The sequence below is a fragment of the Toxotes jaculatrix genome, chromosome 3, assembly GCF_017976425.1.
Source record: "Toxotes jaculatrix isolate fToxJac2 chromosome 3, fToxJac2.pri, whole genome shotgun sequence".
Taxonomy (NCBI): Eukaryota; Metazoa; Chordata; class Actinopteri; family Toxotidae; genus Toxotes; species Toxotes jaculatrix.
Window position 1 is genome coordinate 17,733,455 of NC_054396.1, and position 25,613 is coordinate 17,759,067.

Consider the following 25,613-nt stretch of genomic DNA (forward strand, 5'->3'; position numbering starts at 1 on the left):
AATCGGCCAAAAAAAGTCAAACAATTTTTTGACCTCAAAATGTCATAAAAAACGTCATAGTATAGTAAGGCGTCAAAATCGGCCAAAAAAAGTCAAAAAAATTTTTGACCTCAAAATGTCAAAAAAAACGTCATAGTATAGTAAGGCGTCAAAATCGGCCAAAAAAAGTCAAAATTTTTTTTGACCTCAAAATGTCATAAAAAAACGTCATAGTATAGCATGGCGTTTTTTTCGGTCAAAAACAGTCAAAATTTTTTTTGACCTCAAAATGTCATAAAAAACGTCATAGTATAGTAAGGCGTCAAAATCGGTCAAAAAAAAGGCCAAATTTTTTTTGACCTCAAAATGTCTTAAAAAAAGTCATAGTATAGTAAGGCGTCAAAATCGGCCAAGAAAAGTCTAAATTTTTTTTTACCTCAAAATTTCATAAAAAACGTCATAGTATAGTAAGGCATCAAAATCGGCCAAAAAAAGGCCAAATTTCTTTTGACCTCAAAATGTCATAAAAAAAGTCATAGTATAGTAAGGCGTCAAAATTGGTCAAAAAAAGTCAAAAAAAATTTTGACCTCAAAATGTCAAAAAAAAACGTCATAGTATAGTAAGGCGTCAAAATCGGTCAAAAAAAGTCAAAATTTTTTTTGACTTCAAAATGTCATAAAAAAACATCATAATATAGTAAGGTGTCAAAATCGGCCAAAAAAAATCAAACAATTTTTTGACCTCAAAATTTCATAAAAAACATCATAGTATAGTAAGGCGTCAAAATCGGCCAAAAAAAGTCAAAAATCTTTTTGACCTCAAAATGTCATAAAAAACGTCATAGTATAGTATGGTGTTTTTTTCGGTGAAAAAAAGTCAAAAATTTTTTTGACCTCAAAATGTCATAAAAAACTTCATAGTATAGTATGGCGTCAAAATCGGCCAAAAAAAGTCAAAAATTTTTTTGACCTCAAAATGTCATAAAAAAACGTCATAGTATAGTATGGCATTTTTTTCTGTCAAAAAAAGTCAAAATTTTTTTTGACCTCAAAATGTCATAAAAAAACGCCATAGTATAGTATGGCGTTTTTTTCGGTCAAAAAAAGTCAAAAATTTTTTTGACCTCAAAATGTCATAAAAAACGTCATAGTATAGTAAGACGTCAAAATCGGCCAAAAAAAGTCAAAAATTTTTTTGACCTCAAAATGTCATAAAAAATGTCATAGTATGGTATGGTGTTTTTTTCGGTCAAAAAAAGTCCAAATTTTTTTTGACCTCAAAATGTCATAAAAAACATCATAGTATAGTATGCCGATTTTTTCGGGCAAAAAAAGTCAAAATTTTTTTTGACCTCAAAATGTCATAAAAAACGTCATAGTATAGTATGGTGTCAAAATGGGCCAAAAAATGTCAAAAATTTTTTTGACCTCAAAATGTCATAAAAAAACGTCATAGTATAGTATGGCGTTTTTTTCGGTCAAAAAAAGTCAAAAATTTTTTTGACCTCAAAATGTCATAAAAAACATCATAGTATAGTATGGCGTCAAAATCGGCCAAAAAAAGTCAACAATTTTTTGGAACTCAAAATGTCATAAAAAACGTCAAAGTATAGTAAGACGTCAAAATCGGCCAAAAAAAGTCCAAATTTTTTTTGACCTCAAAATGTCATAAAAAACGTCATAGTATAGTATGGTGTTTTTTCGATCAAAAAAAGTCAAAAAATTTTTGGACCTCAAAATGTCATAAAAAACGTCATAGTATAGTATGGTGTTTTTTTTGATCAAAAAAAGTCTAAAAATTTTTGGACCTCAAAATGTCATAAAAAACGTCATAGTATTGTAAGACGTCAAAATCGGCCAAAAAAAGTCAAAATTTTTTTAGACCTCAAAATGTCATAAAAAACGTCATAGTATAGTACGGCGTCAAAATCGGCCAAAAAAAGTCAAAAAAATTTTTGACCTCAAAATGTCATAAAAAACGTCATAGTATAGTATGGCGTCAAAATCGGCCAAAGAAAGTCAAAATTTTTTTTGACCTCAAAATGTCATAAAAAATGTCATAGTATACTATGGCGTTTTTTTCGGTCAAAAAAAGTCAAAAAATTTTTTGACCTCAAAATGTCATAAAAAACGTCATAGTATAGTAAGGCGTCAAAATCGGCCAAAAAAAGTCAAAAAATTTTTTGACCTCAAAATGTCATAAGAAACGTCATAGTATAGTATGGCGTCAAAATTGGCCAAAAAAAGTCAAAAAAATTTTTGACCTCAAAATGTCATAAAAAACGTCATAGTATAGTATGGCGTTTTTTTCGGTCAAAAAAAGTCAAAAAATTTTTGGACCTCAAAATGTCATAAAAAACGTCATAGTATAGTAAGGCGTCAAAATCGGCCAAAAAAAGTCAAAAATTTTTTTGACCTCAAAATGTCATAAAAAACGTCATAGTATAGTATGGTCTTTTTTTGGATCAAAAAAAGTCAAAAAAATTTTTGACCTCAAAATGTCATAAGAAACGTCATAGTATAGTATGGCGTCAAAATTGGCCAAAAAAAGTCAAAAAAATTTTTGACCTCAAAATGTCATAAAAAACGTCATAGTATAGTATGGCGTTTTTTTCGGTCAAAAAAAGTCAAAAAATTTTTGGACCTCAAAATGTCATAAAAAACGTCATAGTATAGTAAGGCGTCAAAATCGGCCAAAAAAAGTCAAAAATTTTTTTGACCTCAAAATGTCATAAAAAACGTCATAGTATAGTATGGTCTTTTTTTGGATCAAAAAAAGTCAAAAAAATTTTTGACCTCAAAATGTCATAAAAAACATCATAGTATAGTATGGTGTTTTTTTCGGTCAAAAAAAGTCCAAATTTTTTTTGACCTCAAAATGTCATAAAAAACATCATAGTATAGTATGCCGATTTTTTCGGACAAAAAAAGTCAAAAATTTTTTTGACCTCAAAATGTCATAAAAAACGTCATAGTATAGTAAGGCGTCAAAATCGGTCAAAAAAAGTCAAAAATTTTTTTGACCTCAAAATGTCATAAAAAACGTCATAGTATAGTAAGACGTCAAAATCGACCAAAAAAAGTCCAAATTTTTTTTGACCTCAAAATGTCATAAAAAACGTCATAGTATAGTATGGCGTCAAAATCGGCCAAAAAAAGTCAAAAATTTTTTTGACCTCAAAATGTCATAAAAAACGTCATAGTATAGTAAGGCGTCAAAATCGGCCAAAAAAAGTCAAAAAAATTTTTGACCTCAAAATGTCGTAAAAAACGTCATAGTATAGTATGCCGATTTTTTCGGGCAAAAAAAGTCAAAATTTTTTTGGACCTCAAAATGTCATAAAAAACGTCATAGTATAGTATGGCGTCAAAATCGGCCAAAAAAAGTCAAAAAAAATTTTGACCTCAAAATGTCATAAAAAACGTCATAGTATAGTAAGGCGTCAAAATCGGCCAAAAAAAGTCAAAAATTTTTTTGACCTCAAAATGTCATAAAAAACGTCATAGTATAGTATGGTGTTTTTTTCGATCAAAAAAAGTCAAAAAAATTTTTGACCTCAAAATATCATAAAAAACGTCATAGTATAGTATGGCATTTTTTTCTGTCAAAAAAAGTCAAAATTTTTTTTGACCTCAAAATGTCATAAAAAACGTCATAGTATAGTATGGCGTCAAAATCGGCCAAAAAAAGTCAAAAATTTTTTTGACCTCAAAATGTCATAAAAAACGTCATAGTATAGTAAGGCGTCAAAATCGGCCAAAAAAAGTCAAAATTTTTTTGGACCTAAAAATGTCATAAAAAACATCATAGTATAGTATGCCGATTTTTTTCGGGCAAAAAAAGTCAAAATTTTTTTTGACCTCAAAATGTCATAAAAAACGTCATAGTATAGTATGGTGTCAAAATGGGCCAAAAAATGTCAAAAATTTTTTTGACCTCAAAATGTCATAAAAAACGTCATAGTATAGTATGGCGTTTTTTTCGGTCAAAAAAAGTCAACAATTTTTTGGAACTCAAAATGTCATAAAAAACGTCAAAGTATAGTAAGACGTCAAAATCGGCCAAAAAAAGTCAAAATTTTTTTTGACCTCAAAATGTCATAAAAAACGTCATAGTATAGTATGGCGTCAAAATCGGCCAAAAAAAGTCAAAAAAAATTTTGACCTCAAAATGTCATAAAAAACGTCATAGTATAGTAAGGCGTCAAAATCGGCCAAAAAAAGTCAAAAATTTTTTTGACCTCAAAATGTCATAAAAAACGTCATAGTATAGTATGGCGTTTTTTTCGATCAAAAAAAGTCAAAAAAATTTTTGACCTCAAAATATCATAAAAAACGTCATAGTATAGTATGGCATTTTTTTCTGTCAAAAAAAGTCAAAAATTTTTTTGACCTCAAAACGTCATAGTATAGTATGGCGTTTTTTTCGGGGAAAAAAAGTCCAAATTTTTTTTGACCTCAAAATGTCATAAAAAACATCATAGTATAGTATGGCGTTTTTTTCGGTCAAAAATAGTCAAAAATTTTTTTGACCTCAAAATGTCATAAAAAACGTCATAGTATAGTAAGGCGTCAAAATCGGCCAAAAAAAGTCAAAAAAAATTTTGACCTCATAATGTCATAAAAAACGTCATAGTGTAGTATGGAGTTTTTTTCGGTCAAAAATTGTCAAAATTTTTTTTGACCTATAAATGTCATAAAAACGTCATAGTATAGTAAGGCGTCAAAATCGGTAAAAAAAAGTCAAAATTTTTTTGGACCTCAAAATGTCATAAAAAACATCATAGTGTAGTAAGGCGTCAAAATCGGTCAAAAAAAGTCAAAAAAAATTTTTGACCTCAAAATGTCATAAAAAACATAATAGTATAGTAAAGCGTCAAAATCGGTCAAAAAAAGTCAAAAATGTTTTTTTACCTCAAAATGTCATAAAAAAACGTCATAGTATAGTATGGCGTTTTTTTCAGGGAAAAAAAGTCCAAATTTTTTTTTACCTCAAAATGTCATAAAAAACATTATAGTATAGTATGGCGTTTTTTTTCGGTCAAAAATAGTCAAAAAATTTTTTGACCTCAAAATGTCATAAAAAACGTCATAGTATAGTATGGCGTTTTTTTCGGTCAAAAAAAGTGAAAATTTTTTTTGACCTCAAAATGTCATAAAACACGTCATACTATAGTAAGGCGTCAAAATCGGTCAAAAAAAGTCAAGATTTTTTTTTACCTCAAAATGTCATAGAAAACGTCATAGTATAGTAAGGCGTCAAAATCGGTCAAAAAAAGGCCAAATTTTTTTTGACCTCAAAATGTCAAAAAAAAAGTCATAGTATAGTAAGGCGTCAAAATCGGTCAAAAAAAGTCAAAAATTTTTTTGACTTCAAAATGTCATAAAAAAACGTCATAATATAGTAAGGTGTCAAAATCGGCCAAAAAAAGTCAAACAATTTTTTGACCTCAAAATGTCATAAAAAACGTCATAGTATAGTAAGGCGTCAAAATCGGCCAAAAAAAGTCAAAAAATTTTTTGACCTCAAAATGTCAAAAAAAACGTCATAGTATAGTAAGGCGTCAAAATCGGCCAAAAAAAGTCAAAATTTTTTTTGACCTCAAAATGTCATAAAAAAACGTCATAGTATAGCATGGCGTTTTTTTCGGTCAAAAACAGTCAAAATTTTTTTTGACCTCAAAATGTCATAAAAAACGTCATAGTATAGTAAGGCGTCAAAATCGGTCAAAAAAAAGGCCAAATTTTTTTTGACCTCAAAATGTCTTAAAAAAAGTCATAGTATAGTAAGGCGTCAAAATCGGCCAAGAAAAGTCTAAATTTTTTTTTACCTCAAAATTTCATAAAAAACGTCATAGTATAGTAAGGCATCAAAATCGGCCAAAAAAAGGCCAAATTTCTTTTGACCTCAAAATGTCATAAAAAAAGTCATAGTATAGTAAGGCGTCAAAATTGGTCAAAAAAAGTCAAAAAAAATTTTGACCTCAAAATGTCAAAAAAAAACGTCATAGTATAGTAAGGCGTCAAAATCGGTCAAAAAAAGTCAAAATTTTTTTTGACTTCAAAATGTCATAAAAAAACATCATAATATAGTAAGGTGTCAAAATCGGCCAAAAAAAATCAAACAATTTTTTGACCTCAAAATTTCATAAAAAACATCATAGTATAGTAAGGCGTCAAAATCGGCCAAAAAAAGTCAAATAATTTTTTGACCTCAAAATGTCATAAAAAACGTCATAGTATAGTAAGGTCTCAAAATCGGCCAAAAAAAGTCAAAATTTTTTTTGACCTCAAAATGTCATAAAAAAACGTCATAGTATAGCATGGCGTTTTTTTCGGTCAAAAACAGTCAAAATTTTTTTGACCTCAAAATGTCATAAAAAACGTTATAGTATAGTAAGGCGTCAAAATCGGTAAGAAAAAAGTCAAAAATTTTTTTGACCTCAAAATGTCATAAAAAACGTCATAGTATAGTATGGTGTTTTTTTCGGTCCAAAAAAAGTCAAAAAAAATTTTGACCTCAAAATGTCATAAAAAACGTCATAGTATAGTAAGACGTCAAAATCGGCCAAAAAAAGTCAAAATTTTTTTGGACCTAAAAATGTCATAAAAAACGTCATAGTATAGTAAGGCGTCAAAATCGGCCAAAAAAAGTCAAAAATATTTTTGACCTCAAAATGTCATAAAAAACGTCATAGTATAGTATGGTGTTTTTTTCGGTGAAAAAAAGTCAAAAATTTTTTTGACCTCAAAATGTCATAAAAAACTTCATAGTATAGTATGGCGTCAAAATCGGCCAAAAAAAGTCAAAAATTTTTTTGACCTCAAAATGTCATAAAAAAACGTCATAGTATAGTATGGCATTTTTTTCTGTCAAAAAAAGTCAAAATTTTTTTTGACCTCAAAATGTCATAAAAAAACGCCATAGTATAGTATGGCGTTTTTTTCGGTCAAAAAAAGTCAAAAATTTTTTTGACCTCAAAATGTCATAAAAAACGTCATAGTATAGTATGGCGTCAAAATCGGCCAAAAAAAGTCAAAAATTTTTTTGACCTCAAAATGTCATAAAAAACGTCATAGTATAGTATGGCGTCAAAATCGGCCAAAAAAAGTCAAAAAAAATTTTGACCTCAAAATGTCAAAAAAAAACGTCATAGTATAGTAAGGCGTCAAAATCGGTCAAAAAAAGTCAAAATTTTTTTTGACTTCAAAATGTCATAAAAAAACATCATAATATAGTAAGGTGTCAAAATCGGCCAAAAAAAGTCAAACAATTTTTTGACCTCAAAATTTCATAAAAAACATCATAGTATAGTAAGGCGTCAAAATCGGCCAAAAAAAGTCAAAAAATTTTTTGACCTCAAAATGTCATAAAAAACGTCATAGTATAGTAAGGTGTCAAAATCGGCCAAAAAAAGTCAAAATTTTTTTTGACCTCAAAATGTCATAAAAAAACGTCATAGTATAGCATGGCGTTTTTTTCGGTCAAAAACAGTCAAAATTTTTTTTGACCTCAAAATGTCATAAAAAACGTCATAGTATAGTAAGACGTCAAAATCGGCCAAAAAAAGTCAAAACATTTTTTGACCTCAAAATGTCATAAAAAACCTCATAGTATAGTATGTCGTTTTTTTCGGTCAAAAAAAGTCAAAAAAAATTTTGACCTCAAAATGTCATAAAAAACGTCATAGTATAGTAAGGCGTCAAAATCGGCCAAAAAAAGTCAGAAATTTTTTGGACCTCAAAATCACAGTTCCACTTACATCCGTTGTGCGATCGGGTAAAAGGCCTCTCCAAACCAAGCTCCCGGGCTGAATTTCAACCCCAGCCCGCCCCTGGGCAATGATGTAGCCTCCCTGCAGGCCAAAGAATAAGTTTAACTTTTGTCTATTTGATGTGTGCTTCTCAAGGTAACCTGTAAAAACAGAGGAAGAACACTGTATGCATAAACTTGTAATGGGATATTCTTTGGCTAAGAACCATAGAGGGATGGCACACACACCATAAGAGACCAAACAAGGGCCACACACTGACCGCAAAATGCCACAAATGACCACTGTGTTCTTCTATTTAAATGAGAAGAAATCACCAAATCACCAGACCAACATACAAACATACGTGCATACATAAATGCATATGCATACATATGCTGGTGGTGCATGCTGGGAGAGGGGACGGCTCCCACACTCTCCAGACCCAGCCACCCACCCAGTCTTTTTTAACAGAGCAGTTCTAACAGAATAATTATCAGGTATATGGTATGGTGACATTAGTATCAACATGTCCCTTTTTATAGCAAAATAATAATCCATATGAATATTTCTGCAAATCAAACTGTAGAAAAGTGAGTGAGTTTGTATTGTGTTGTCTTCAGGTGCTCATCGTAAATGCACGTAACATGTACACATGTACACAGTAAAGGTCTGACCAAAATGTGCTGATTTCCTCCGCGCCACGCCCCCGGCCCGAAGGCCTGAGCTGTTTTTTTGCATTTTTTTTTCTCATTTCATGAACATTAAAGTAGATAAAAACAGTTACATGAACAATACATATTTGAACACTTGAATTTTGAACTATTTTTATGGATATCATTTTAAATGAAGGAGGAAATCAGCACATTTTGGTCAGACTTTTACTATCGCAACTTGTCAGTTGGTCTGTGTGCAAAGATGAAAGATGCCAGCTAGCAAATCAGGGCTACAATGTAATCCCAAAGGAGAGAACATGTTTTTTTGTTTGTTTTTTTATGTGACAAAATTAATTAAAACTATTCAGTCTAACTAACCGAGGTAGTTAAACATGGTGCCAAAGCCAAGAATTTAAATTTAGCAGAACACCCAAGAATGTCTGAATACTCAAATAAACTCTCATCGATGTACTGTTGGACGTAGTCGGAGGACTTCCAATTCTGATGAATTCTGAAACTTAAGTGATAAAGAAAGGAGACATATACGTTTAATCCATTTTTAGCAGATATATGTAAATCAACAGGCTAAGTAGTTTGCCAGATCAAGCTTTTAAATGGTTGTGAATTGTGCCTCTGTGTGTGTGTTTGATCAACAGTGTGAACAGTGAACTAAAACTGCTTTCATTTCCCTTTCTACACAATCTCCCTCCACAATTTTTAGCAAAAATCCTCTCTGCCTCACTTAGCTCTCTGCTCCCTAATGTATTAAAAATTGCAGTTGGTAAGTCCTGATGTCCACTACAAAGGACATTGAATCAAAAATGTGTTTTGAACGGGTTAAAATTATTGTGCCTTTAAAAAATGATATCTGCACAAAATCAATGACTTATCTCTCTTGTTGCCATAAAATGTGAAAGTTGGAATTCCTGCCACTTTGAAAAGACAGTGCATTTGCTGTGTTGGCCACAACCCCACAACTGAGGCATCACAAGAAAGCCCAGAATGTCCACTTAAATGGACAGTATGATAGAGATAGATTGTCTGAATGATATTTTGACCTAGGGGTCTCAGACTCATGTCCCCCACAGAGGGGGACAAGACAGGCACAAGAGTTTTCATGCTTGTGCCTGTGGACAAGTAATTAAACCTTTCCTCTTACACTCCTGAGCCCCTCTCTTTTTTGTGACCGTCCCTCCAATTTCCTTTTCTTCAGCCGCTTTTGCTTTTTCTTTCCTCCTCTCATCTGATCTTCACTGCTTGTCTGGAGACCAAGAGGTGAACTGTCCCCTGCGCCCCCCTCCTCACACAGCTTCTGAGCACGTTGCCTTCTCAGGAAGCAAGGGCGCCTGCAGCTGCAGGGGGCACCAATTTGCCAATTCCCCACACAGTAATATGATAATAGAAAACCGCTTAGCTGCGCAGATGATTTTTTTTTTCTTGTGGTTGTGCCGCCCCCCATATGATGCCATCCCGGGCAGCTGCCCAATTCACCCGAGCCAAAAACCTTCACTGAGCCTATTAGTTGTGTTTTAAAATTTTCTTTATTTTTATGTAACTTGGTAAGTTGTCAAAAAAAAAACATTGTGGTTAACAGCAACATCCACAGGGAGCAATTTTGAGGCGGGGAGCACACGTTCCCATACAGTTTCAATGAGTGCCACAAAATTTTATTCATCAGATGTACTGATGATTTAATTTTTCTCTCATGTGTGAAGATGTCCAGAGATTTGGTCTTCACTCTTGAATAAAGCTCTTACGCCTCCTTGCGGAAAATCAGTCTCATGCCACTGTATATCTTCCCCAGTGCCTCAAAGACCGGGCTGGTGAACTTGCGTATTACCAGCATATGACATCGACTCAGGCACTTAATGCAGGGCACAAAAGTCCAGATGTGGCAGAATGACATACAAGCAAACAGGAGGCCCCAGATCAGTGACAGAGGGACACTCAAGATGCTTGTCATGCAGCAATAACATAAGTACATTGACACTGTGAAGGTGCTGTAACTGGCTTTCCACACCCTATTTGGACTGTGTAAGCCTGCAGGTTCTGCGATCACATCTTCAAAGTTCACCTAAAACACAGAGAGAGAGTTTAGGTCATTTTTTTCCCACTCTGTATTCCAGGCAGTATCTAGCCATGCCATACAATGCACATGTATGGACCTTACCACCAGGTCTCCAGTACATTAAAATGATAATATTTATATCCAAATGAAAACTACTCATAGTGCAGACTTCTGAATATAAGACATTGTTTCTGGAAACAGACAAGTACAGACAAGTACTGGGCTTTGGGTGCCCTTAACAAAATTCCATTCCTGTCTGTTGTATGAGGGTGGTGGCAGTTGTCAGCAGTAGAGATCTTAAACCTGCTGCAGATAAAAACAAACCTGTGTGGATGGGGGTGAAAACTGCTGTGATTTAGGTGGACTGAACTTTTAAGGGTTGAATCATATCTTAACCCTGTGAGACCTGAACTATGAAAGAATGGTCAGAAAATTCTAATTTTTCAAATATGAACTCTTTATTTGTCCCTTTGACAAAATGTAAAAAAAAAAAAAAAAAAAAAAAAAAATTCTAAGTATATTTTTTGTTTGTATCACACATGTCAAAACATTTAGAAAAGTGAGGAGTGTCTACCAGGAGTCAGTATACGAGCATAAGAGTTCATCTAAAAGGGTTAAATGCAAAGTTTATGCTTGATGGTGATGCAATGAGTCCCAGAAATGTGGGTATCATATATGATACGTACGGGCTCACAGGGTTAAACCTTAACTGAAACCTTAACTGGCCCCTTACGTCTCCCAGTTAACTACCAGAAAGCTTACAGTCACCACCAAGATTGGTCTACAAAAGTAAAATTCAGATCTATAAACCAAAGCACAACACACACACAAAAAAGAAAAACACCTGCCCCTCCATCTTTTTTTGTAGCAGAACAATTAATGTGTTGAAATTTCATCAAGGCTTAATAGTGGCAGAACTTGTTGTACATGGCAGTCACAGTCACATGGTCCAGAATTATTTGGGACCACTGCTTCAGCTGTTGAAAATGAGAGAACAAATTGTTGAAGATTTCACTGTAAAAATAAAAGTACTTTCTGCTCCACCTTATCCATTCACAGATCTCTCTCACAGAGAGTCAGGAACTGTTGTTACAGACATGTACACACTGTAAAGGTCTGATTAACCTAAAATGTCTGTCTACAATGTTTCCATTTGTGCATTCCTGTGATAAAAAGTTAAAAAAAAAGTATAATAAGCACCTTGACCGCATCCTCGTTGATTTGCTTGGGGTCCCTGTTAATGAGGTCGATCCCTGTGGTGCGGCCTTCCCTCCTGAGCAATGGCTCCCGGCTGTCGTCACTGTCAGCCATGATACCCCCTCTCCAACTGATGGAGCAGGCTGAGGTTGAAGCAAAGATGATGAAGCAAGGGAAGCCACGATGAGAGGCCCGGTGTGTTGGCAGCAGTCACAGCCACAGAGGGCAGGGAGTGGCGGTGTATGAACTGAAGCCCCACTCAGTGTTATTCCAATCCTTGAATGCCAGCAAGCAGCTGCCAGTGTCGACTACCTCAAACTGTAAAAAATACAGAAGGAACTGCAGACATACCACATCACGCATAGGGGCACAGACATACACACAAACACACACACAGACACACACAAACACACACACAAATTCCTTGTAACAAAATCTGCATATCAAAGAATCCAAAAAGACTTGGAAACTCTTATTCTAGTATTGATCCAGTTCTGATAAGTTTTTCTATTATTGGGACTTCATCTGCTTAATTCTAAAAGTGATGGAAAAGTCAGACCTTCAAGTATTACCATAACTTTCCGCTCCACTACTGTATAAAATAAAATGTCTCACCTTCTCCTGGCGTCAGAGGTCATGTTTGGCCTGACAATGAGATTGCTGCCATTCAAATACTCCTTGTATTTCTACAGATGAAACAGATAAAAAGACATATAGTGACAATGTTAGCGTGAGGATGCTGGCTGCCAATCCCAGTTCAAAATATAGCAAAGCCAAATGAAGTATTAAAACTCCTCAGGTGCTGTAATAAGGAAGACCGCTAACCAGCTGTAGCTTCATATACAGACAGTATAGTCTTACCAATCTCCTCAAACAAGTGTTTTTTGAAGCAGAGATGATGAAGCAAGGGAAGCCACGATGAGAGGCCCGGTGTGTTGGCAGCAGTCAGAGCCACAGAGGGCAGGGAGTGGCGGTGTATGAACTGAAACGCCACTCAGTGTTATTCCAGTCCTTGAATGCCAGCAAGCAGCTGCCAGTGTTGACTACCTAAAACTCTCAAAAATACAGAAGGCACTGCAGACATACCACATCACGTGTAGGAGCACAGACATACACACAGACACACACACACACATATGCACACACACACACACATAATAGGGTGGTCCATTGTTTTGTGCAAAAGCGACAACTTACATTGTGAAGCATTAAAGCATTTCATGAAAAGGGAAGCAGGCTGATGCTGTATTTCCCACTGCCCTAAGAAGGAGCCATATTGCACAATAAATATTAAGTGACACAACATTAAAATTTTTCCTTTGCAAATGTAGGATAACTGTACACGTGTAAATCTATATTAAATTTCATTTTAGTGGCAAGTTTTGCTGTTAATAAGTGCATGATCTATGGCAAGTTTATGTAAGAGGTTTTATTAATTCCAAAAAAGCAATACTTAAGTGTTGCTTATATTAATCTGGATAAATCCCAAATTATTATACACATAGTTTGGCAAGAATGTTGCATGAAAAATGTATGAATTGCCTGTGCCCTGTCCCACTGAGCTCCTTGTTATCCATGTAATAGGTCATACAACACAACAGACCATGGTTTAAACATCTGTTTCAATCACAATAGTGAGTTTAAAGAGTTACTGAAATGTCTTTTCACATTTTACATTTTTACAGTACACACATCTGTAATTATTGTTTGAAAATGTCACAAGCCTTTTGTAATCATTAAAAAGAACCAACAGATACAGTTGGACTTTGGCAAAAGTTGTCAAAAGTTAACTGTGGAACATATGAATTAATAAACATTTTATTTTAAATTAAATATTAGATAAGAATCAAAGCTCAATGCCCACTGGGGCTCAGTCCACAGGAACGCCAAAGCGCACAATGAACAATCCAATTCTGGATGTGCTTCTCTTGTGTGAGTCTCATTCTTTGGCTAGGTGAACGCTGAAGCCTCCACAGCATCTCCCAGCACTTGTGAGGAAGGGACGCACAATGACGCCCAGCACAATGTTCCATAAGCTCTGCAGCCAGCGGGTACCGATAAAGACACACTGGATGCAGGGACCAATCATCCTGTTAGAGATATAAACACAAAACTTACAAAAAAGATCCTCCCAGTTACATAAAGAAAAATATTTTCTCAGCCACAGTGTGAGACATTCAGCTAGTTTTAGTTTCATTTCAGTTTGTAAAGATCTGTCTACTGATGTAACAATAAGAAAGTGAGAGAAAATATTCTACTTCCCCCAGCACTAAGGGATTTTATACATTTTTACTTTACTTCTTCTTAATTTTGGTTTGAATGAGGATATGAGACACTGTTTTTTAGCTAAGTACTTCCCAGTTTTCCCACACCATCTTTGTCTATTGGGCATTTTTGGTCCTTTGTGGCAATTTCAGTTTCCCTTTAACCGCAGCACATCGTATACACTCATTCCATAGGCTCTCATTTCAACATACTTCTTAATAGAATAGAATAGAATCAGAATTTTCAGAGATTATCGTTTCACCACAGTTTTTCAAATGATTGTTCTTAAATCAAAAAGCTTTTTTTTCTTTTTACCCCTCCTTCCTCAGAGGCCTGCGATATCTTGACTTTTAGTCTCTCAGTATGGGTCTAACTCCAAAAACTCTAGAACCTATTTTCCACAATGCAACTGGAGAGCATCAATGTCCAGCTTTGTTCAATATTCATACTTGTTCAATATTAAACACTGGCTATTTAATTTAAATCCACAGTATCATGAAATAAAAGCAGGCCTTTGAGGGAAGGATGGTTTGAAATATACATTAGAAATAGGAGATGGAAAGGAGATGGACACCTGTCCAAAACCAGTTCAAATCAAACCCAAATTAGCTGTGTGGTTGGATACTAGGTGAGAATATAAATATGTGCAGGAAGGCAGCAGGATCTAAACCTACCAGATGTGGATGCAGCTAAGGATGGCAAAAAGAACACCAGAGATGATTGACATGGGAATGGCCAGCAGCACTGTGACTATCCTGTAGATCCAAACCCTGCACACCTCAAACAGGGCATGGCTCCAGATCCACACTCTGTCCCCACTGCGCACTGAAACTGGCTCAGCAATCACATCCTCAAACGTCACCTGGAGACACAAAGAGAAAAGCAGTGCAGATGCCACAGAGGTGAACCATTATGTTGTGATTCTGTTGGGACCAACTCACTTTCAGCATATAAATTATATCCACTGGAGGACAGTGCAATTAGCCAAGCAGCTTCTTGCATCTATGTACTAAAGATTTAGTGAGATTTGTTTTTAACAAGCCTTTTTTTTTAATGAAATGGACAATAAAACGAAGCTCTATAAGAATGCTGCATGAGAATGCAATACCTTGAGGCAGTCATTGATACCTCTGGGGTCTCTGACATTAATCAGAGGCTTAGTATCACTGATTTCCACTAGCGTAGAAGTATGAATGTTTTCCTCTTCTTCCACAGCAGGAGGGGCCCTCCAGAGTGTCTGAGGCTCCTCCCCATTATCAGATTCTTCAGGTTCACTGGAGTCCGCCAAGTCAATCTCTACCTCCTCTGAATCTTCCCCTTTCATCATGGTGTCTATCCAAATGTAAAAAAAAAAAAAACACAATCCAAAAAGAGCAGAGAAAAAGTCTGTCACTTCACCAACAGCTCAGACTGAGACCACTGACCGGACCCCTCAGCTGGCTGTGCAGTGGGGTTATATTGGGAATATTACGGTGCCCTGGATGGTATTTGCAGATGGTCTTTCAAGTGAAGATCATTTTCCCCGTGCTGTGGGAGGACAGGAAGGATAGGGGAGGATATAAATACTGTGAGCATGGAGATGACTCTGTATACACTGATACACTGTACTGAGAATGGAGTCTCACAAACACATAACACAGACCATGTAAGACACATCTGTAAATATGTGAGCAAAGTCAGAGTAAAACAGATTCCAGTTGGAATATTTAGCGATCCCAGTAGTCTTGCCTTGCTGATCCAGCAAGATTTCATTCATTTCCAAATCTCATTTGACTTAAATGGGACTTAACTGAGACTAAACTTGCTCCTTTGGTTCAGAAAAGACATGACTGGCAAGACAACACTGCCTCCCACTGGCCTTTTAGATGACATACTCATATGTACACACAGATAGATAGATAGATAGATAGATGCACACTGCAGAAGCACCGGGAGATATACAGAATGTTATCGCAATATCCTCCTCCAGGCTGAGAGACCTGAGAAGAGTGTTTCTCACGTCTCTGCACTCAATTTGGTGTAAAGCACATTTCACAGCATGGCTTTTAAGGAAAACCCTTTCACCTCTGTCGACCTTTGGACCCATTAACCAGACATCTTCTCTGCTATTAATAGGTCAGCTATGAATCAACAACAGAGTTGGACCTTATCAAACTATTCTCAGCTACTCACCAGACCTTCATCACAGGGCTATCTCACACTGCTCTCATCATCATCCTCACCAAACAATGACCCAGTACAGCAGCTGGCAATGTGACAATCTGATAAAGTAAGGTAAATACAAGAAAGTCATTTATTCACAGATAGCATCGCCCCTGACTTCACTTACAATCCACCTACAAAGCTCAAATATCCTGTAAAATAAACTGATTATATACTTTATTTTCGAATTGTTTGTGTGGTCAGTGGAGAGAACACTTTTAAACTGATTTTAAAAGCTATGATTCCAATCCAAAACAAGACGTAAATGCTTTCTATTCAAATATGTCAGTCTCCATGGTAATGATAATTTCTGCCTACTGGATGAAGACAGAGGGAGTACACAATGTATTGATGACAGAGAGTTTCCTGTGTAGGTGCAGGAGACGAGGGTATGCTAATGGACTGCACACCATGGCAGATGGGATTTGTTTGTGTCCGTAGCTGCACAGGTGAGGTCAGCGGAGGGAGTGAGTGTGTGTGTGTGGAAAAGAGGAAGACACACATTCCAGCTAATTGCACCTCAGTGACTACCCCAAGACATCACATGAGGAGGGGGTTACAAGATTTTTTCTTTTCTTTTTTTTTTAACCAGAATTTTTTGTAATCGGTTTTATTTTTTTACAATTCTGAATAGATGTATTTCTATTTGGAAAAAGTTTGTTTTTTGTCTTGTGTAATTCTGGCTCTTACAGAGGGATTAAAAATAACTGTTACATATTTTGTATGTAGTATTAATGCCCAAAGCATTAGCATTATTTGTATTCTTTGATTGGAACATTTCTCTATGACATCAAAAAGTCATGCCTAAATGAGCAGCAATCAAATTTTGGTAATATTTACTTTTATTTTATTTAGTTTGACATCCAAAACCTCAGTTAATCTGCTTCATCAGGACTGAAATCTGAAATCTACTCTACTCCAACTGAGGCCAACCCACCTAAAACTACGCAGAAAAGACACAAACAAAACAGCACAAACAGAAAATCTCTCATGTGGAACAATCAAAATGACCTCATATGACCTCAACATGATAAAGCATGTTGTGAGTATAATCTTGCATGTGAACTCTGTGTAGCCCAAAGGGGTGAGAGCTGCTGCCTCAGGCTGCAGATACACAGTACACAAACACGTCAGTAAAAATCATATCACACAGCGGAAATATGTTTTTGTTTTAGCCAGTGAATTAATTTAACTCCATCCACAGTTCATACCCCTATGTTCCCAACTGCAGCAGCTTATGTGGGGCATGAGGGATGTCAGACAGTGTTCCTGCTCAGCAACTGTCGGTCCAGCTGTTTTCAGTACAATAGGTCAGACTGATTATTTGTCATGTCCAGTTAACAACACAATCACCAAGATCCATGGTTCCCATCTAACTACACAACAGGAAAAGAGTGACACACGTAAAATTAGCATGAATTAGCACAGTTTAACAACAAATTGTGGTTTTATATAGGTGGTTACATGCTGGACCATTTCTTGGCCATGAATCTGTAATATGCACAGTTTTTCCTCATCCTGGCTTTGGATATTAAGTTAGTTTGTAGGACCTCAGTGCACTGGACGTGAGGTTGTAATGTGTGAACTTTGTGAGGATACTTGAACAGCTGTCATGTTGTATGTGTGCATGCCATTCTGAGGAAACTCATGCTGTTGCTGTATGAGGGAGATAATGTGGTTCGCTCTGTCAGACAGCGCCATGAATCACACCATCTCCCTTTGATTCTTCAGGAGTGCTTCTCTCATTATCACCGTCTGTGCAGCAGCAGAGAAGCTCGTCAAGTTTAAAGTAAACAGCTAAAGATACAGCCCGCTGGAGCACATTAGGTCTTTTCAGTAGAGTTACCATTAAGTACAGCCCTATAGAAAACCACCCTCAACTGAGCTCAAGGCGTGAATCCTCATTTTCTGTAGAGAATGGGCTTGTGTTTGATCTACAATGAATATGCTTTGCAAAAGAGATGGACAGTGGATGTGACTGTCTTGCTTTAATAAAGGTGGCCACTGAGGAGGGGGGTCTTTCACTTTAATTAGCAACTTATGAAGACTGCTTGAGCTCAAATATTCATTAAATTGAATCATGCACTCTGGAAGTGGGATGATGAGGCAATCAGTTAGCTCTTTGAAGTGTATCTGTATCAACCTCATTTCCCATTTTTGAGATCATTTTATTACATGCTGTATATGAAATGTAAAAGATTGGCAACTTAAGTGTCTGGATTTTCAGGTTCAGTCTTATGTCCAGCCTCCTGCATGATACAAAAACTTCACTGATGTGAATTGAGTATATTTGGGTTTCTTTTTGAGCTTATGGATTTCTGAGTACAAAATTGACGTTTACACTAAGTGAAATATTCAAACCCGACTCTGGACATCCTCTAGACTTTAAAACAAATTTCTGTGGGTTTGAACAATTATTTGGGTCCACAACATGAGTTTGCAATGACTGTGCACTCAGTTACAAAAATGTAACTCAAAATATAACTGATAATTTTCAAATTATATAAAGAGTGTACTGTAGTGGACGAGGAGTATAGCTGAAACTTTCAACCTGTATGAGACGATCAGCACTTAAGAAAACGACCCTATATAATCTTTCCATTTTAAACATTTCAATTAGACATCCTCTTTAAATGATTGTGGAGAAGATGATGACATGTACAGTATGTGTCTCTGGGAGTAACTGTATGTGTACAATATCTGCACAACAAACCTCGATTCAAGTGTCATGTCATGTGCACGCTGTGCGTGTGCATCACAGCTTGTTCTTGTCTGTATTTTATGATGTTGACTTTGATAATACCAGGTGTACTGCAATCAGAGTTGCATTGAAACTCTGCAGCCCTTACATGAACGTGTCTACAGCCAGAGACCATAAAATGGAACAGTGTCGTCTTGCTTTTATCGTATCTGGAAGTCGATAAATTACTTTCCCTCATGTTTTTGGACGTCAGTTTGTAGGTGCATTTGTGTGTAGAGTGTTGCCAGTATACAGTTGTATACAGTTGTCACTCCTCCCGCTGTTGTTTTTGTCTTCACTGACATCCCAGTGACAAGCAGCATCAGTGCTACTAAACAGCAAAGCAGGAGTTATTTTTACACATTTTTCCATCAGATCTGTTCATGTGTTTACTGATTTATATCTCTAGATGGTGTTTACAGGTTTTGCGTAAATTTAGCTCAGCATGCTCTATTCATTTGTCACTGGTTAATCAGCGTGTCTATCCGATGTTATCCCTTAAGTCTAATCTGTGTGGAAGAGTTGCACATTCCCTCAAAACATTCACCACACAAAAATGGCAATGTCATCGACCTGTCTCGATTGATTGATCTGCGTAGAATATAAATGATCAAGTTACTTTTATTAAACCAAACTGCACATACCATAGTTTTCTCAGATGATGTCTATAGAATTTGACAAGTAGGTCATATTCAGAGATAAATGCATGGAACTACACACCAATAAGCCACAACATTAAAACCAGTAACTGGTTTTAATGTTGTGGCTGATCGGTGTATATTCTTTGTAGTTAATCTGTCAGTGTACACATATTAAAAGGGTATTAGAGACAACCTCTTCAGCTGTTATGAAATGGCATTTTCTCCTTATATAATCATGGGTTAACTAGGCTCAGTCTTAGTCACAGGCTTTTCACAAATGGACACATGGAGGACATGAACGTCAGGACCCAGACAATTGTTTGTCTAGAGACAAAATGTCTAACATGTTCAGAAAAGGATGCACATGCAGGTACCGTGTTACTGGTACACATGGCTCAGTTTAGCACCTTTTTAGTGACAGCAATTTCATTTTGTATTTAAAAGCATTCAGCTGGCAAAAGAGACTTACCGTGAATGAGCTCAAGGACACTTAGACTGGACAGATGATGAACTTTTAATGGGTAGGTTGGCTGTTGATCTCATGGTTACTGGACAGTCAGTTCACCCTGTTGCCCCTTCAGTTTTAGAGGCTGAGCCTTAAAAATGTGTGACAATAACCGAACAGAGATTAGTAAATTATTCTCTGATGTCAGAAAAAATACAAAATTATTGATGAAAAAAAAAACATTCACATTACTGCCCAGTTTTATGTATTTTTTGAATCGTCTTTGCACATATTGTATTACTTGCTGGTGAAATACAGTAGGATTAAATGATTACTTACTATAATTTACATGAACCACTAAAGTACCCAGTGTTTATTTGCACATTTAAAGCAATAAGAAACAACAAATTCCTGAACAAAAAGTGATGTGTCTCCATTTGAGTACAATAAATAAGGTTTACATAAATTCCTGAAACATAAATACAACATAACAACATTGAATTGTTTAATAATTACTTGTATAAATAATATTGCTGCCATATTTGTACTTTACATGAAAACAAGTGGTCTCCTGAATTTATGGAAATTGTGAGAGTAAATTACTGCTCAGTCTCATCCTACATAGACTGTGACTCACTGTTCAAGTATGATGTGATTACTTTTAATAAAACAGATCTAGTGATTGCAGATAAACAGTAACTTTGCCTCAATTGCTTGTAAAAATAAAATTTTCCTCAATAGTTTAATAACAGTATAACTGCTAGTTTGACCACAAAGACAGTAACAACAATTTAAAAAACTATGTCCATTAGCTTTTTGTTTCAGTATTTCTTTCTGAATGTAATTTTTAAATAAAAGGAGTATGTCAAGTTTCACAGACAAAAACTGAGTGTTATGTTTCTTGATGCTGTATCTTAGCTTTTTATGTAATGGTTCTACAGATTATCAATCCTGTGGCACAGCAGTGAGGTATATATCTAACTGTATTCTTCCGGGATCTGTCCCGGTATCCTGAAGCCAGTCTGTCCAGTCTGATCCAGAGTACTTCTAGGACTGGATGTGGCAAAGCTTGCCCGTGTCTCTAATGTGCAGCTGGTCCTGTGGAGGAACTGCAGGAAGTTCTCGTGGCCTGAGCCCTCATGGCTGGACACAGCCAGCTCCACTGGCCGGGCTGAGTAGCAGCGCCTCAGCTTACAAAGCTCCTCCCTGATCTGCCGGTTAAGAAGCCCATAAAAAAATGGGTTTATAGCAAAAGAGGAATATGCCAGCCAGGTGACTACTTCCTCCAGGTCATCGGGGATCTTGGGTGTTGCATTTAGAGTCAGATGGATGTGGAAGGCAAAGTAAGGCAGCCAGCAGATCAGAAACTGGCCAACAATGACCACCAGAGTGAGAGCAGCTTTACCACCGCCGAAAGGCCGATCACGCATAATCCTGCGTGGGGCGTTGCGGGTTGTGATGATGGTAGTCTGGCTGTTTATTGAGTCAGAGCGATGCTTCAGTTGACTGTTTGTCCATGAGGGCAGAGGTCCATGCTGGCGGGCAGCCACTCGGGCCACCTTGTACACGTTACAGTAGACAGCAAAAATCACAACAGCAGGCAGGCAGAAACAGGTGACACTAAAGAGCACAGAGAAGACCCGCCTGTGATCACTGTGGCTCCAATGCAGTGAGCAGTGTGCAGCACTGATGGTGCTCCGGCTGCCGTAGGACGGCCACCCAAATACCGTGGACAACCCCAGCACGGCAGAGGCCACCCACACCATCACCATTACAGCTGCAGTCAGCTTCAGCGTCATCTTCACTTCATAGCGCATTGGGTGGACAATGTAGTAGTAACGCTCCACACTGATGGCTGTGATGGTGAAAATAGAGGCAGCTATGAGGATTACATTGAGGAACACATAGACCTGACACTCCAGAACAGTGAACACCACACCAGCAAAGTACGGAGAGCTAGACACAATCCCAAGAGGCATGAGCAAGATGGCACATAGCAGGTCCACTGCACACAGGTGACAAACAAAGGCAAATTTCCTGAGATGAGGGGCTTTTATGACAACAACCAGAACAGCAGTGTTGGCCAGAATTGCAAGAACATTCAGGGTCACCATGGAAAATATTCCTGTAAGGTCCTTGAAGCGTGTCTGGGGGTTGGGAAGGGTGCCCAGGTGTCTGCTGGGAGCTGAGGGCACTGGCGCCCAAGCAGTGGTGCTGTCATTGTAGTCAGGGGTCAGAAGTGAGCTGTTTTCTTCCATGATTCATTATAAAGGTTTCAGAGAACATAAATGTATTCCAGACTCCCCCATTGTTCAGTGACAAGGCTAGAGGATCCTTCAGACATCAAATGAAACACTCTTCATTCCTGTGTAGAGAAAATAAAGTCAATTAAAACAGGATATTTAACTCTGATGGAAACTCATACTCTCTGAACACTGGATAAATTGCATTAACTAATTTATTTGGTCATTTTGGGGATGTGGGAAAAAAAGCTGTGAACACAACACTGCCAAATTGTCACTTTTTAAGTTAATTTAATTTGCTGACTAGTTAGCAAACAGCAAATTATTTACACATCCAGCAGATACAGAGTAACGTTATCATTATCATTCATTTGGAGTTGTATTTGAGTTCACCTGATGGATTTAGGACTAATATATAGTCTCCATTCAGTTTTCTTTTTGGTCGTAAGGGAAATGTGGTTCTTTAGCTACTAAATGTTCCATTATGTTCACAAGCTGGTCACCAGCTGTGTCTGTCTGCTGTTTGGTGCTCGGCAGGTAGTGCACAGTGGGATTGTACAGGGGTTTTTTTTGTTTTTGTTTTTTTTTTGTTTTTGTTTTGTTTTTTTGCTAAAAAGAGCTGTCTGCTGTAGAAGAAAACAATGCTGATTAGAGTGGTAAGAGTGAACCCAAATAATATAAGCTGTAGGCCGTAAAACACTATAACATATATAAATATAACCCTATTACACTATAAAGCTTAGTGGAGCTCTGAGAAGAACTGTTGAGGAACCAGAGTTGGTTTATTGACCTCTGTGTGTTCGTCACATGAGCCAGTCCTTTCACACACAAGTACCTGAGTGATCCATTGCTAATATGAAAATCTCGATTACAGCTACTTTAAAGACACAGTTGAAAACAACAGAGAGTAAAGGTCATGTTATACTCTTGATGTACATAAAGTTACATTTACTAATGTCAAAGGCGTATTCTAGCAATTTAGTATTCAATAAAATTGAGGACTCCTTAGAGACAGATTTTACAGATAAGGTCAAAATTGAAGCAACAGTGACTGAGATATCTTGATTTTAATTCCTGGTAGGGGTCATGCCCCCAAAACCCTGGATCCTGCACTTCCCATAATGCAACTGACATCATCTTTTCTTTTTTGGTGGGAGCCTTCCCTGTGTGGTAAACATCTACATCTTTTAAACTCCATAAATCAAATCAGTAATGCAGGCGTTCTCTTGTCTACAGGCCTGAGCTGAAATAACCCTGATGACATCATGGTGACGTCATCAGGGTTGTCAAAGCTCCTCCAGAGTCAGAGAAGACATTGCCGTATACAACATCACCGTTTTTTGTTTTTTTTTAAGCTGAACAGCAAGAGGTAAACTCATTTTACCTAATTACAAGCAGTTATTAATCCTAATTTTATTCATCATTTTTCATCCCAACCAACAGTGACTGATATCAAGTGTGTACATATAAAACATCCAGAGATTCTCACTCCTTTATCGTAACCTTCAAGAGAACACATACAGTGCATGTACATACCTTAAAGGCATTGGAAAGCTAATCAATAACTGTTCACGTTATTTGTGGAAATGTTTTAGAAGGGATGCGTTCTCTCTCTCTGTTTCTCTCTTTAGAGAGGGTAGAGACTTGATCAATAGGAATAATTCATGGAGGACACCCTGTCTCTCCTCCATCCGTCCCCATCCTTTTGAAATGAAAGATAATGAGTGTGCTTGTTTTAGCCCAGCTGCAGGGAACTGGCTGCATTGATTAGTATGTGTTCAGTGTCACCCTGCACCGCACCATCAAAGAGGAAGCCTCTTAACAGGGCAGGTCTGACCCCTGATCACTGTGCAGCTCCTCATGAAAAACAACCAGCTAGTACTGACTGAAAAGGTATTATGTGTGTACTGTACATTTCAGTTAAATGCAATTCAGCATTCATTTAATTGAAAACATCCTCATGTTAAAGCTTTCTTTCTTCCTGTCTGTGTTACACTGAAATGTGCCTTCACATGCATGTATGTCCATCTTGTACTCATAAGCATAATCAGGTTTCAAATGTATGATAGTGGTGTATGCTGTGTCCTAAATACATGTGCTTGCTCACTGCCAGTGATCCACTGATGCTCTCCCCAGCTGTAATCTTCTCTGGAGGACAGCTATTGGCATGCCACGTTTGCACTGAGATTTATCCCCACGAAGCACTAGTACATGTACATTCTCATGAACATTATGTAAGGGTGTCCTCATTTTCATTATGTTCCAGTTGCAGCACAGCATATGCTAAGTCCACATTTTACCTCTGAAGGGAACGATCATTTTCACCATTCATTCCATTTCTAATTTATTTAGTTCTTTAAAAGCTTGTGTAGCTATTGTCAATAGAAATACACGCAGCACATTTTGCCTTTGATGTAGTTCTCTGTTATTTCTTTTTAAGTAGAAAGAATCCATCATCAACAAATAATTTTTCTACAGTATAATGTAGATAAGGGCATTATGCAGGTTGTGAGGTTGAATCTATGTTACTGTGCAAGTCAGCCAATAAAGGGAAACTCCTTAATCCAACTGTTTTTGGTGACCTTTTCAATTGAGCTAATAAACAATTTTATTGCATTTAAACTGATGTATTATAAATGATTACCATTCATTTTCTATCAAAATGAAAAAAAATATGTGAAAAAATAAATGATAAAATAATATGATAAGCATAACACATTTGATAGATTTTAGTGGCTAAATAACCTATTGTTATGCAAAAATGCATATTATTTGTTTCTGTTAATTGTGTCTAAGTTAAAAATAAGAAACTGCAAATGACTATGATTGCGAATTTCAATAAAAAAGGATAAAATTAGTCAAAGTAGTTTTGAGGGAAAAAGAAGAAACTAAATGGATATTGGATGAATTGAAGCAAATTTTCATGGTTGTTCACTTAGGAGACAAACCACAGTAAATGACCATTAGCTCTGGGCCCTAACCTGTCCACATATAGTACGAGCACAGATGAGGTTCGGCTGCAAAAATCAACATCTCACTCCATATGTGACGGGTTGAAGAGTCATTATTGCATATAGCACTTTTTGCCTGGTTTGTTATCCCTAATGTTAAAAAAGGTAACAACTGAAAATCTTGATTATTGCTTTCATATGCCATTAGATAATGAAATCATCTGCTCTCTCTGCATGTTCTCAGATATTTTAAGGCCCTTGTCTTAACCTTATGGACTTAATTTCTGAAAGTTCATTACTGGTCCAACGTCCAGATTACAATGTGCCAGGTCCTGATAGGCAGGTTTGTAATACACAGTTGAACTTGTGCATCACTTCTACTATGCACTCTAACACCTATTACAGTCTCACAAGCAAATGTGCTCTCTTCCAGAAGTAAACCCCACAGGTTTTCACCAATTATTTAAATCTACCA

At 36.5% G+C, this 25,613-nt stretch overlaps 3 protein-coding genes across 3 annotated transcripts; all 3 read right to left on the reverse strand.

Moving 5' to 3' along the window:
• Positions 1–9,936: 9,936 nt before the first annotated feature.
• On the reverse strand, positions 9,937–11,393 carry LOC121179928 (caveolin-3-like). Its single transcript, XM_041035078.1, has 2 exons — positions 11,299–11,393; positions 9,937–10,460 (listed from the first exon to the last, which is right to left on the reverse strand). Exons 1-2 carry the CDS (start codon positions 11,308–11,310, stop codon positions 10,140–10,142), a joined length of 333 nt encoding a protein of 110 aa, XP_040891012.1. The 5' UTR covers positions 11,311–11,393; the 3' UTR covers positions 9,937–10,139.
• zgc:172270 (uncharacterized protein LOC100136849 homolog) lies at positions 11,301–15,346 on the reverse strand. The gene is made up of 6 exons (XM_041035077.1): positions 15,025–15,346; positions 14,591–14,778; positions 12,513–13,741; positions 12,267–12,337; positions 11,655–11,990; positions 11,301–11,431 (listed from the first exon to the last, which is right to left on the reverse strand). The coding sequence occupies exons 1-3, from the start codon at positions 15,241–15,243 to the stop codon at positions 13,591–13,593; spliced, it is 558 nt and encodes a 185-aa protein (XP_040891011.1). The 5' UTR covers positions 15,244–15,346; the 3' UTR covers positions 11,301–11,431; positions 11,655–11,990; positions 12,267–12,337; positions 12,513–13,590.
• A 5,575-nt stretch (positions 15,347–20,921) lies between these two features.
• Positions 20,922–22,202, reverse strand: si:ch211-213o11.11 (probable G-protein coupled receptor). The gene has a single exon (XM_041034534.1). It carries the CDS (start codon positions 22,200–22,202, stop codon positions 20,922–20,924), a length of 1,281 nt encoding a protein of 426 aa, XP_040890468.1.
• Between the last annotated feature and the right edge of the window lie 3,411 nt (positions 22,203–25,613).